This window comes from Mustela erminea, chromosome 4 (assembly GCF_009829155.1).
Source record: "Mustela erminea isolate mMusErm1 chromosome 4, mMusErm1.Pri, whole genome shotgun sequence".
In the NCBI taxonomy this organism is placed as follows: Eukaryota; Metazoa; Chordata; class Mammalia; order Carnivora; family Mustelidae; genus Mustela; species Mustela erminea.
The window spans coordinates 140,689,097-140,701,640 of record NC_045617.1 but is presented as its reverse complement, the minus strand read 5'-3'; the positions used below and the strand labels follow the sequence as shown (position 1 = coordinate 140,701,640).

At 44.7% G+C, this 12,544-nt stretch overlaps 1 protein-coding gene across 2 annotated transcripts in view; it reads right to left on the bottom strand.

The window, feature by feature from the left end:
* Window positions 1-12,544, bottom strand: part of CAP2 (cyclase associated actin cytoskeleton regulatory protein 2) — a 138,468-nt gene that overhangs the window by 112,694 nt on the left and 13,230 nt on the right. The window contains exon 1 of one of the 2 annotated variants that reach the window (XM_032341180.1): window positions 3,481-3,627. The exons of the other annotated variant lie outside the window; for it this stretch is intronic. Coding sequence (XP_032197071.1) covers window positions 3,481-3,539 — 59 coding nt within the window. The 5' untranslated portion in view covers window positions 3,540-3,627. Of the gene's footprint in view, window positions 1-3,480; window positions 3,628-12,544 lie in introns of those variants that run through there. 2 annotated transcript variants of the gene reach the window in all.

Genomic DNA, 12,544 nt, shown 5'->3' with positions numbered 1-12,544 from the left:
CCACCAAGTATATTGATCTTATATTCAATTCAATGAAAATATTCTTATTATTCATTCAATTCAATGGCATTTATAAGCCCCATATGTAATGCACAAGAAATTCACTCCCTATGCCATTAACAAGTGTCTGGTTGGATGCTTCCTGTGCTATGATACAATCTATGTCTAGCATATACTTAAAAGCCTGTGAACATGTATCTCACGGTTAATGTTGCCAACTTTTATCCTACTAAATGGAAGGAACATATTTTAACTACTTCCAATGACTCTTTCTGTGCAAGTATAACTCTCCAGGGGATACTAAACCTACTGATAATTGTTTATTTACTCAATTACCTTAAGTCAAACAGCCCAGTGCAGAACTATGAGTTTATAAAATTGCATCGTTTAGCAGGCAAATGGGTTTTTACCTCCAAGAGCTACCTGTTTTCTATACACCACTACCTTTAGCATTTCTGTTGCTGGATTATTTCAGATTACAATTATTTTGAAGGGTGGAGGTTTTAAATTAAAATATCAAGAATATTTATTTCCTTTTGCTGCGGGTTGTTTTTGGACAAAATTTAGATCCGGGGGCAGGGGGTGGTTTCTGGAGACAGGGAGCTTCAGTGACCCAGCAGTCTTAGCGGGGAGCACCTGGGTTTGACACTGAATAAGGGAATGGACACTGGATAAAAGTGGGGTTGGGTATCTATCCTTCCTACTTCCAAACACTCCTTCAAGAGCTACACTGAGTGTACACAGGTAGTACCTTGAAATTTTGTTTTAAAGATTTTATTTATTTATTTGACAGTCAGAGATCACAAGTAGACAGAGAGGGAGGCAGGTGGTGGGGGAAGCAGGCTCCCCGCTGAGCAGAGAGCCCGATGCGGGGCTCGATGCGGGGCTCGATGCCAGGACCCTGAGATCATGACCTGAGCCGAAATCAGAGGCTTAGCCCACTGAGCCACCCAGCTGCCCCAGTACCTTGGAATTTGCTGGCCCTATAACATAACGCTATGGAGGCGACCCCTGAGGAATGGAACCCAATTTAATTTGGCCAGGCTCATGAGATCCAACGTTGAGGTACCACAGCTCCCACTGCACCACCTTATAACTATTTTTGGCAAAATCAGTTTCCTGCCCCAGAGAGAATAAACCATGCCTCATCTTAATCAGTGTCTGTCTTTCTCACTCTTGCAAACTTTCCAAGCATCATCTTGAGCCAAGGAGGACTGGCATGCTCCCATATCAGAGACAGTGCTGCCCCAGAGGGTGCGTAAATATTATCGCTCTTAAGACGTGCAACATTTCTTATTTCTGCTGGAACCAGGTAATGCATTTTTTTTTTTTTTTTTGCATTTTGTATTTCACTAGTTTTGAGCTTAAACATAATGACTTGCCATGGCCATATTTAAAAACAAGGTTATATTCCTCAAAACACGTGGAGAGCTCTGTTACTCTGCATCTAAATGTCAGACGGTCATCAGATACGGATGGGGGAGTTCACTGTCTATTTTGGAAGTCATCTCTAAAGCTGCCAGCAGCTATTCCTTCAAAATATGGGGCAGTATTCTCTGCACAGCTGAGATCAGCATCTAATCCCAAGGGGATTCAAAATTAGAAGTTTCTCATCTATTCTTTTCCTCTTAACGTCAGAACATTTGATTCTATTGCAATTGAAGAAGAAAAAAAGGGAAGAAGAAATTTAATTGAGCCCTTTACGTAATCTTGCAAGGGAACTGGGTATCCTGTGGGTGGGTGAAGGCCATTTGAGAGATGATAAAAGCCCCTCAAATCTTTTAATAGTTGTCCATCTGTTCACAGTTATCTATGTTCCCTGTTACTCAACTTGCCAAATGTTACTGTCATAGACCTAGCCCATACTGGGGGAAAAAATTTGTTTGCTTTGTTTGCGAACCTCCCGATGCCCCAACAGAGAGGCACCAACCACCTCCAGAGGCTCCCAGCGCCGTCTCGGAGGGCCTGTTACATTTCACACTTAGGACGACTGTCCCCGACTGTGGCTTAATCAGCCTCCCTGACAAGACTCCAACTCACACTATCTAATAGCACTCCATATGTTGAGAGACAACAGGAGTTAGTCCACAAACCGCAGGGCTGGGCTGATTGGTATGGAATGCAGTCTAAAAGCAAATCAGATGTCACTTCGCGTAAAATCACCACGGACTGTGGAGTCTGGTCACAGCCTCTTAAGAGACCAAAACACAGCTCATGCACGGAAGCTGTAAAGATACTTCTAGATTTAAAATTTGAGAACCGTTTCTAAGAGAAACAGAAGAACCGATCAATGAAAGGACGCACCAGGATGTCGGAAACATACACGATAGCATTCCCAGGGAGAAGGACGGGGCCCGAGATGGCTGTCCCCGCCTCTCCCAAAACACACGCACGTGCTTCTCCCCACATGCGCCCTCAGCTGCTATCCTGGCTCTCAAGAATGAAGAAAGAACAAGGCAGCAGATTCTCCACATTCTTCCCAGGCGGTTCCATTTGCCTTGGTTTTTCAAAGTAGATTGAGCCAAGTTTTCATGAAGAGGTGGGGGCCGGGAATTAAGAATTAGGCTGAGGAAAGGGACAGGGCAGGGGCTGGAGACAGCAAGGTCAGGGTAAGGAATGAGTCGAAGCCAGGCCCACGGACAGATGAGCTCGGACCAGGAAGCCAACGGAAGAGGGGGACACAAGAGAGCTGGACATAAGATGTTCTAAGAATCAGATGAGAAGCAGAGAGAAGCCAGACACACAGCTGGACACTCAAGAACTCAGGTCAAGGGCACCTGGAGGGTTCAGTTGGTTGAGTGTCTGACTTTGGGTTTCAGCTCAGGTCTTGATCTCAGGGCCATGAGATCGAGCCCTGTGTTGGGATCCACTGGAGCTCAGCAGGAAGTCTGCTTGGGATTCTCTCCCTCTTTCTCTGTTCTCTCCCTCCCTGCTTTCTGTCTCTCAAATAGATAAAATTGTTTTAAAAGAGCCTAGGGGAGACGATGAGCCCCAACTTGGCCCCCACTGTCCAGTCCTCCTATTCAGGCAAAAGCCAACGCCAATCTGAGGTCTCCTACAACCTCTGGCTTACAGCAGATAAACACAACCATCTGGTCAGGTGTGAGGGTATCTGGAAAGGAAAAAGGAGAGGAACACAAAAGTCCACAACTTTCTCTTCTGAATGATCTGTTGTAGGAAATTACACTTGACGTGAATCTCAATTCCTTGTTTTGTATTAATTTGGGAGTACTCTTTTTTGAGCTCCCTTAGAATAGGACGCGTAACTCATCTTACTTACCATTTTTTTTCCTCATTTGAATTCTCCCCTCCCTTTTCCCCTTTTAAAGTTTAACTTTTTAAACATGCACAGAATTTAAAGAGTCACCAGTTCTACAAGGCTTATTACAAAAACACAACAGTCCCCCCGCTGCCCCCTTCCACTTTTGTAGTGAGACTCAACCGATCTCCAGTAGCTGAGCTATTGCTTTTAGTAATTACCTCTTATGTATGCAACATGCTCCTCTCTTTACGTCTTGTTTTTCTTCCATTCTAGGCATTATTCACTGAGTTCCCACCAAAACCAAGAGGGTTCACATTCTGCTTGCCTAATCCCCACCATCACATGCGCGCATACTTCCCTGTGCCCCGGGACTATTGTGTCACAATGTCTGTGTGACCAATCATCGGTGTCAACACAATTATGACCATTCACAGCTGAGTCATGACGTCTCTTAAGGTCAGTCTCCATTTTTTGTTTTGTTTTGTTTTCACAACCTGCTTTCCTATAGCCATGTGGTTCAGCTTCTCTGTTTTCTACATACTTAATCCTGATTCACCTCTGAACACTTCCCCCAGTTGTGGAAATCTCCTTTTGAGCGGGCCAAACACATCTGGAATGCTATTAGGTCCTTCTTCTCAGAGGTTTTCTCTTCTGGAGAGTCACTCTGAGGGCTCGGGCGCTCTGTAGGCTCTGTGATGAGAGATCTGCTTATACCTTCCCCCATGAGGAATCTCCCCCTCTCTCTTATGTAGTATTGCCTGCTTTTTGGATTCTGTAGCCTCCTATTTCTTGTACTTCCTTAACTGTCTTCTTAATTTCAGAGCACTGTCTTCTGAAAAAGTACATGAAAGCACAATTGTTTATTGGAGAACACGTAAGTTGGAAATTATCTTTATTTTTCCCTCACACCTGATTGGTGGTTTGTAGAACTCCAGGCTGGAAGGCTTCCTCAGAATTTTCAAGAGGTTGCTCCACCAGGTTCTAGCTTCTTAGGTTACTGTGGACGGGTCTAAAGCCGTTCTGGTTTTCTGATTCTTCATCCTTTTGACACAACCTTTGTTTTCCCTTCTGGAGGGAGTTTCTGGGGTCTTTTTCCTCAGGGGTTTGGGCTTTCACAGCAATATACCTTGTGGATGACCAGATTTTTTTTTTTTTAAAGATTTTTTATTTATCTATTTGACAGAGATCACAAGTAGGCATAGAGGCAGACAGAGAGAGGAAGGGAAACAGGCTCCCTGCTGAGCGGAAAGCCCTATGCGGGGCTCAATCCCAGGACCCTGGGATCACCACCCAAGCCGAAGGCAGAGGCTCCAACACACTGAGCCACACAGGCGCCCCTGTTTTTTGTTTTTTAAGTAGGCTCCATGCCCAACATGGAGTCCAGTGTGGGGCCCGAACTCATGACCCTGAGATCAAGACCTGAGCTGAAATCAAGTCAGATGTTTAACCGACTGAGCCACCCAGATACTCCTCAAATGTTTTCTTTAAACATGATTTTCCAGAGGTGTGGGAAAGATAGGAAGATGGGCACTGCATATTGTACCTCTGGGTGAGTTTAAAAACTACATTTTGGGGTGGGTTTTTTGTTTTGTTTTGTTTTGTTTTTCAAATAAAGTAGGATTCTAAATATTTAAACAATTTAAACTCCTTTCATAGCAATGGCACACATTTACAAATATTTCATGCACTTCAGTAAGAACATAGCCAGTGAATTTTCTCTCATATGTTGTCCTGGAAGGCTAAGGCGTTCTGGAGGCATTTTCCTAGGAGAAAAGATAGTTGTCATCATTTAAAAAATTATTTTTGCCTCATTGGTCATTTTATAAGACCCATCCTTAAAGCATAGATATTCAGTTCCTGATACTAGTTTTATGTCCAGTGTTCTGTCAATAGGCAATGACTACTCTAACACAGTAAGAGATAGCATTCCTATTCTTTCCCACAGTAGTTTCCAGAAAGGGAGAATTCCCCACACTTGCAAACATTTTATAAGGTCTCAATCATTTTGCCCCCCACCTTTTAAAGTAGACTTCATGCTCATCGTGGAGCCCAATGTGGAGCCCAAACCCAAGACCCAGAGATCAAGACTTGAGGCGAGATCAAGAGCCAGATGCTTAACCAACTGAGCCACCCAGGTGCCCCCATTTAGTCCATTTTTAACCAGGGCTGTTCATAGGGGACCCTGGTTTTGGAATCACCAGCTTCAGGTCTTTGGGGAAGAGCTTAGTTTTGCTATGCTTTAGTTACTACCCATCCATAGAGTTGCTAGAACATGGGTAGAAAGGCATACAAAGTCTGTCACATGGTTGGTGACAAACGTGTTAGCTACTGTTATGAAGTCATCCCATCTGTTTTGCTCTCAGTGGAAACCGGTCTACAAACCACTATATCAAGTCTTTGTTTATTTTAAATGCTGAGCAATCACCTAAAAGACTGGTCAACAGAGTTGTTAAATCATTAGGGTGTATACCCGAAGCTAACTATGCTTCAGTAAAAAATTTAAAAAAAAAATAAGTAAAGTAAACTAACATAACATTAAAAAAAAAAACCTGACCAATGGAAATGACTAGCTAAAAATTTCAGGTATACCTTATAATTATACCCTTAAAATTTTTTTTTTCAGTGTTTCATTTTCCTCTGTTCCCATACTTACTCTACCAAGGATTTTTTGTTTGTTTGTTTGTTTTCCTTTTAGAAAGGGACAGAAAGAAAGAGACACAGGGAGGGGCAGAGGAAGAGGGAGAGAGAATCGTAAGCAGGCTCCACGCCTAACTTGGAGCCGGACATGGGGCTTGATCTCACCCCCCTAAGATCATGACCTGAGCTGAAATCAAAAGTCAGACACTTAACTGACTGAGCCACCCAAGGGCCCCTTCACCGAGATTTCTCATGTGTCATGATTTCTAATGCGTAATGGTTACTATAAAATGAAAATTTAGGGGCGCCTAGGTGGTTCGGATGGTTGAGTCTGCCTTAGGCTCAGGTCATGGTCCTGGCGTCCTGGGATCCAGCTGGGTATCAGGGTCCCTGCTCAGCATGGAGCCTACTTCTCCTTCTCCTTACATCCCCTCCACCTTCCCCTATGCCCCCGCCAAAATAAATCAGCAAAATCTTAAAATAAACAAAACAAAAATTGGGGTACGTAATCAGTAGTTTTGTAGTCACAAATATTCCCCCAAGCATTCAAAAATTCAGAAATAATCAACAGATCGTGTACCAGTTTTAGGCGCATTGCATGATGATCTGATGTATGTACCCTGCAGTCCTCCTTTACCCACCGGGATACAGTCCTCCACCCTCAGTGTAAGCCTGGAACCACAGATAGTGCCAAGCCTTATACATACCATGCTTTTTCCTAGAGGTACATACTTATTACCAAGTTTACTATATATCTGATATATAAACAGAGTATATATATCTCCGATATATATATCGGAGTAAGAGATTAAGAACAATAGCTAAGGGGCGCCTGGGTGGCTCAGTGGGTTAAAGCCTCTGCCTTCAGCTCAGGTCACGATCTCAGGGTCCTGGGATCGAGCCCCGCATCGGGCTCTCTGCTCCGTGGGGAGCCTGCTTCCTCCTCTCTCTGCCTGCGTCTCTGCTTACTTGTGATTTCTCTCTGTCAAATAAATAAATAAAATCTTTAAAAAAATAAAAAGTGCTCATTAAAAAAAATAGCTAATAACAAAATACAATAATAGCTAATAATAAATAGAACAATTACAACAATATACTGTACTATAATACAAGTTAGGTAACTATGACCTTTCTCTCTCTCATTAGGTCTTTCGGATGGTACCCACCCTCCTTCCTGTGACAACGCGAGGTGTCCAAGTGCCAGCATGATGAGATGAAGGGAGGTGAGTGATGCAGGCGCCGTGACGACAGCACGAGGTTACTGCAGACCTTGTAGCATCAGAAAGAGGATCACCTGCTTCCCCACCGCGACTGACCACAGGCAACTGACAACCACAGGTGAGGGGTGACCACTGTCCGCTGCACAATGGCCCCCACGAGAGGCTCAATGAACCCTCGACACACACAGGTACAAGTTTTTGTCTTGCAGTAAGAACTTTTGGCATCTCCTCTCTTAGCAACTTTCAAAGATACAACACCGGACTGTTAATCCCAATCACCCTGCTGTACGTGACACCCCCAGAACTTACTGATCCTATAACCGGAGGCCCCTACGCATTTTTATAATGACTCATTTGCCTTTACACCGTCCTCTGCTAAGGACACAAACCCAAACTCTGCAGAAGCATGTTTCGAAGACAACACTCCTTCATCCCTCATCCAGATCACCTTGTGCTCCGTGGTGAGGGGTCTGCTAAGACCCAGCTACTTCGTTATAAAAAGTTATAAAAAGCAATTCTCAAAGCTGCCTTGAAACCGACTCCCCAGGGTATGGAGTACATGGTGATAAGCCCAGAATAACGCCTCTTTGTCTGGGTCACATTCCCGGCATCCGTAAGACACCCAGCTCAATTAAAACACCATCTCTCTCTCTGGGGCGCCTGGGTGGCTCAGGGGGTTAAAACTTCTGCCTTCAGTTCAGGTCATGATCTCAGGGTCCTGGGATTGAGCCCCGCATCGGGCTCTCTGCTCAGCGGGGAGCCTGCTTCCTCCTCTTTCTCTCTCTGCCTGCCTCTCTGCCTACTTGTGATCTCCGTCTGTCAAATAAATAAATAAAGTCTTTAAAAAAAACAAAAAACAAAAAGCAGTCTCTGGCCATGCTTTCTGCTAGCACCATGCCTCCCAAGGAGACGAGTCTGAGCCCTTCACGGGCTGACATCTCACCTTTTACTCTTCCTGCATCGCCCGCGGAGTCCTGCCTGCTGCCGTGTACACAGGGAATTCTATAAATATTTTTTGATTGACTAATTAATTGGCTACCACTCCCCGCCTTCCCTTGCCCGCCCACTCACTGGCATAATCCCAGATCAGGTGGCAAGCCAGATTTTCACAGGAGCAGTTTCCATTTTGAAGAAGACACTGGCTTAGTTTTCCCCACTGAACACCATAGTGGCTTCCTCCCATGGTTCACACGAGCACCCCTGTTCTCTGGAATGTGAACCTTGCGTTTTTCCATTAGCACCTGTTTTCTTCAGGGCTTCAGGAATGTTTAAAAGTCCACATTGTCGGGGCGCCTGGGTGGCTCAGTGGGTTCAGCCGCTGCCTTCAGCTCGGGTCATGATCTCAGGGTCCTGGGATCGAGACCCACATCGGGCTCTCTGCTCAGCAGGGAGCCTGCTTCCTCCTCTCTCTCTCTCTGCCTGCCTCTCTCCCTACTTGTGATCTCTGTCAAATAAATAAATAAAATCTTAAAAAAAAAAAAAAAAGTCCACATTGTCCGAAGGGTTTTGTAAATTCCTCACAGCAAGTTCATAAAACAAGCAGGGGAGAACCCTACTATGATAATATTTTCATGTTCACAATGGCTGTGTTTTCCAGGTTCTAGCTTGCTGGTTGAGGTCAACCTCACTAGGCTGAAGGTACAGAAATAACGGTGGTGAGTGTTTCTCCTCAGACTCTATAAGGGAGACCTAGATCCAAGGGCTTCCAAAGATCATGAGTCTAAGCTTAAACAGAAAGTTGACTTGAACTGACAGGAGGAGATGACTTTTTAACCTCTCCCATGTTGAGATTGGGCTGCTGGTTATATGTGAGCTCTCCCGAACCAGTAAAGTCACAATGGATTACTTTCTCTATAAATCCACCCAGATTAAAAAATACATATATTTGTTGAACCACCATCAAACCAGGCTGCCCTAGGTGTTAATTTCTCTTTATCATGAGTGTAACAATGACCTTCTTTCCTTTCTCCAGAAGCTACCAATCACTGGGAGAAGGAATTGTGTGGTTAACCATCATGTAACCATGGGATAATAGTTATGCGTAGAAGGAAAAAACCATGGTCTTCCCTCCTTCATTCATTGATTGGCTCACTCAATATGCTGGTTTCGTTCAGTCAGTTAGTTCCCACTATCTGCCAAACACAAGGGGCATGGGTAGAAAATAAAGGGGGATCAAAATGCAATTCTTGCCCAGCTGTCTTGCGATGGGGCGGCAGTAGACCTCGCTCAGTCAAGCCGGGGAATTGTTTTTCTAAGAAGATATGTTCGTGTTGCCAAGATGCCTGCCTTTATATTTTTGCTTACTCTCCTATTGGGCATTTTTGGAGCCAGTTTCTCACCAAACAGGAAAAAAAAAAAAAAAAAGCCATCATTTTCTCTTCATTGCTTAAGAAGTTTCAAGAGTCTCTGAATTTTGAAACAGTAAAACCAGAATAGGAAAGATCAGAGAGTTACATAAATAAAAGAACACCTTAAATGTTTCACAGAACTGGAGAAAACACAAGATCCCGAATGGCTAATGGATTCCTCCAAAACCTCTAATAAAGTTCCAGTGCAGAGAAAAAAGGCAAAGTGTCTTCTGCTGGACTTGGGAAAGGACCTCACCCCAGCCCCCTCCATCTCAGCAGGTTCCAAAGACCCACTCACAGAGACAAGCCATGCCTCCCCCAAACATGCCCCCCCCCCCCGCCCCACTGTGCTGTTCCCACTGCCTCGGGGTCCTTCCCAAGCACCAATACTCTGCAACTCAACTCCTCCGCGAGGCCACCCACGGCCTCACAGGTCAGGGGTAACCTCTCTTCACCACCTGCCATTCACTTCCGGTCATCACAACCAAATCCAGAGTGGGGCAGAGAAGGGCAAAACCAACCACCACATGTAGAAAGGACCTCCCCTTTCCATTTGCCCTCTCTGCTCTGGTGGTCTCATTGCTCAGGAGGGTCCCTGATCAGTCTTGTGATAAAAATATCTTTCCTCTAAGTTGGAATCTCTGAAGATTAGGGGCGAGAACTCATAGCTTGATCTCGTGGAAAAAGTATTTTGGCATCAGAGATCCTTGATTTCAGATTCCAGCCCCTTAACTGGCAGCTTCCATAACTCCGGGCAGACGTCTTAACCCATGTGAGTCTCAATTTATTCATGTCTGATATATGAATTCCTTCCTTCTTCTTCATTGACCAGTTTAAGAGAATTGTATGCAAATGTGTTTTTGAGATGTGTCCCGCGCTGGCTGCTGAAGCTACACAGACAGAGAAGACACGGATTCCTCAGGGGGTCATGATCTCCTTCGGGAACGGACAGTTTGGCTGCTGGGGACAGTCCAGCACTCCAGGATGCCAGGCAGCAGGGAACGGGGCCATCTCGGCAGGAAAGAGCCCAGTGGGAACCGAGGCCATGGGGGAGGTCTAAGTGTGTCTTGAAGGCTGGCTCTGCGCCCTGACTTGTGGTGGTGCTGTTTACGGGTAAGGACAGAGCCATAAAATGCTAGAGTCGGAACACTGAGTGGGACCAGGACAGATCCCTATTTCATTCTCCTATCATGAAATGTGAACTACTCTCTTAGCAAAATGTGAGGCAAAGACCCTTCACTGAAGAGAAGTTCCCTCCTCAGCTCACTCCATGCCCTTTCTAAGCTCCTGTGGTGCTGGGCAAACAAACGGGTGCTGCCCGTTTGCTCTTGCTTTAGGCCACGGAGCAAGTGTAGTTCAAAAAGGTGTTTCTAGGAGGACTTCAAGGGCCATATCGTGGCACTGGGAAAAGAGGAACCTTGGAGACCCCACTAGACTACCACAACCTGGGAAGGGTTTCTAGGGACCTTCCGTCCCTCCATAAAACAAAATGAATTGCTCTCCCTGTGCGCAGTTGTAAGAACTCTTACAACTCAAAAATAAGACAAAAACTCCAATTTAAAAATGGTCAAAATATTTGAATAGACATTTTTCCAAAGAAAATAGGCACACAGCCAGCAGTGTAAGTGAACACGGTGGACATCAAGAGCCATCAGGGAAATGCAAACCAAACCCACAATGAGATACCACTTTGCACCCGCTAGGATGGCTGTGACCAGGAAGACAGATGATAACAAGTGCCAGTGAGGACGTGGGCAAATCTGAACCTTCCTACACCTCCAGGGGGAATGCAAAATGGTGCAGCAGCTATCGAAACGGTTTGGAAGTTTCTTCAAGAGTCAAGTATCCATTTGCTCTAAGACCCAGCCATTGCACTCGTTGTTAGCGACTCAAGAGCAGTGAAAACGTATGTCCACACGCACAAAGACTTGCACACAGATGTTCGTGGCATCATCACTCTTAATAGCGAAACATGAAAGGAAACAGCCCATCAGCTGACAGATAGATAAAAAAATGTAGCCACACACCAGAGTATCATTTAGCAAGAAAAAGGAAAGAAGTACTGACACATTCTACGATAGGGATGAACACTGAAACATTACGCTAACTCAAAAAGCCAGACACGGAAGAGCAGATATTCCACTTATATGAATATCCAGAATTCAATTCCACTGTGAATATCCAGAAAAGGCAAATGTCTAGAGACTGAATGAAGATTAGCAGTTGCCTAAGCTGGAGATGGGAACGGGAAGGGAGTACCAACAGGCACAAAATCTCTATGTGACGTGACGGAAAGGACTTAAGACAGGATCATGGTGGCAGGTGCGCAATGCTGGGAATACACTAATAACATTGAATTGTGCACTTAAAATGGGTGAATTTTATGCAAAATTGTACCTCGATAAAGCTGTCAAAAACAAACAAGTACAATGGAACCAAGCAAGTTCAAACCAACAAGTACAACTGAATCATGCAGAGGTTAGGGGCGCCAACACCTCCGTGCTATCAAAAATCTGCATATACCTTTTGAGTCCCCCCAAAATTTCACTACTAATAGCCCACTACCAACTGGAAGCCTTATGAGTAACATACACAGTCGATGAACTTATATTTTGTACGCTATTTGCATTATATACTGTATTCTTACAATAATGTAAACTAGAGAAAAGAAAACCTTAAAAAAACTGTGAAGAGGGGCACCTGGGTGGTTCAGTGGGTTAAGCCTCTACCTTCGGCTCAGGTCATGATCTCAGGGTCCTGGGATAGAACCCCACATTGCTCTCTGCTCAGCAGGCAGACTGCTTCCCCCCTCCCCCCAACCCCTGCCTCCTGCTCTGCCTACTTGTGATATCTCTCTCTCTCTTTCAAAGAAATAAAATTTAAAAAAGAAAAGAAAACCGTGAAGAGAAATACAGTCACAGCAGTGTAGGTATTTATTAAAAAAAATCTTCACCAAGTGGCCCTGCAAGGTTCAAACCTATGCCATTCAAGGGTCAGGGGCACTGCTCCTCTTTACAAAGATATAGTTGAAAACCAGTTAAATCTGAATGACTTTGCTGCTCTCATCTCCCAGAGAA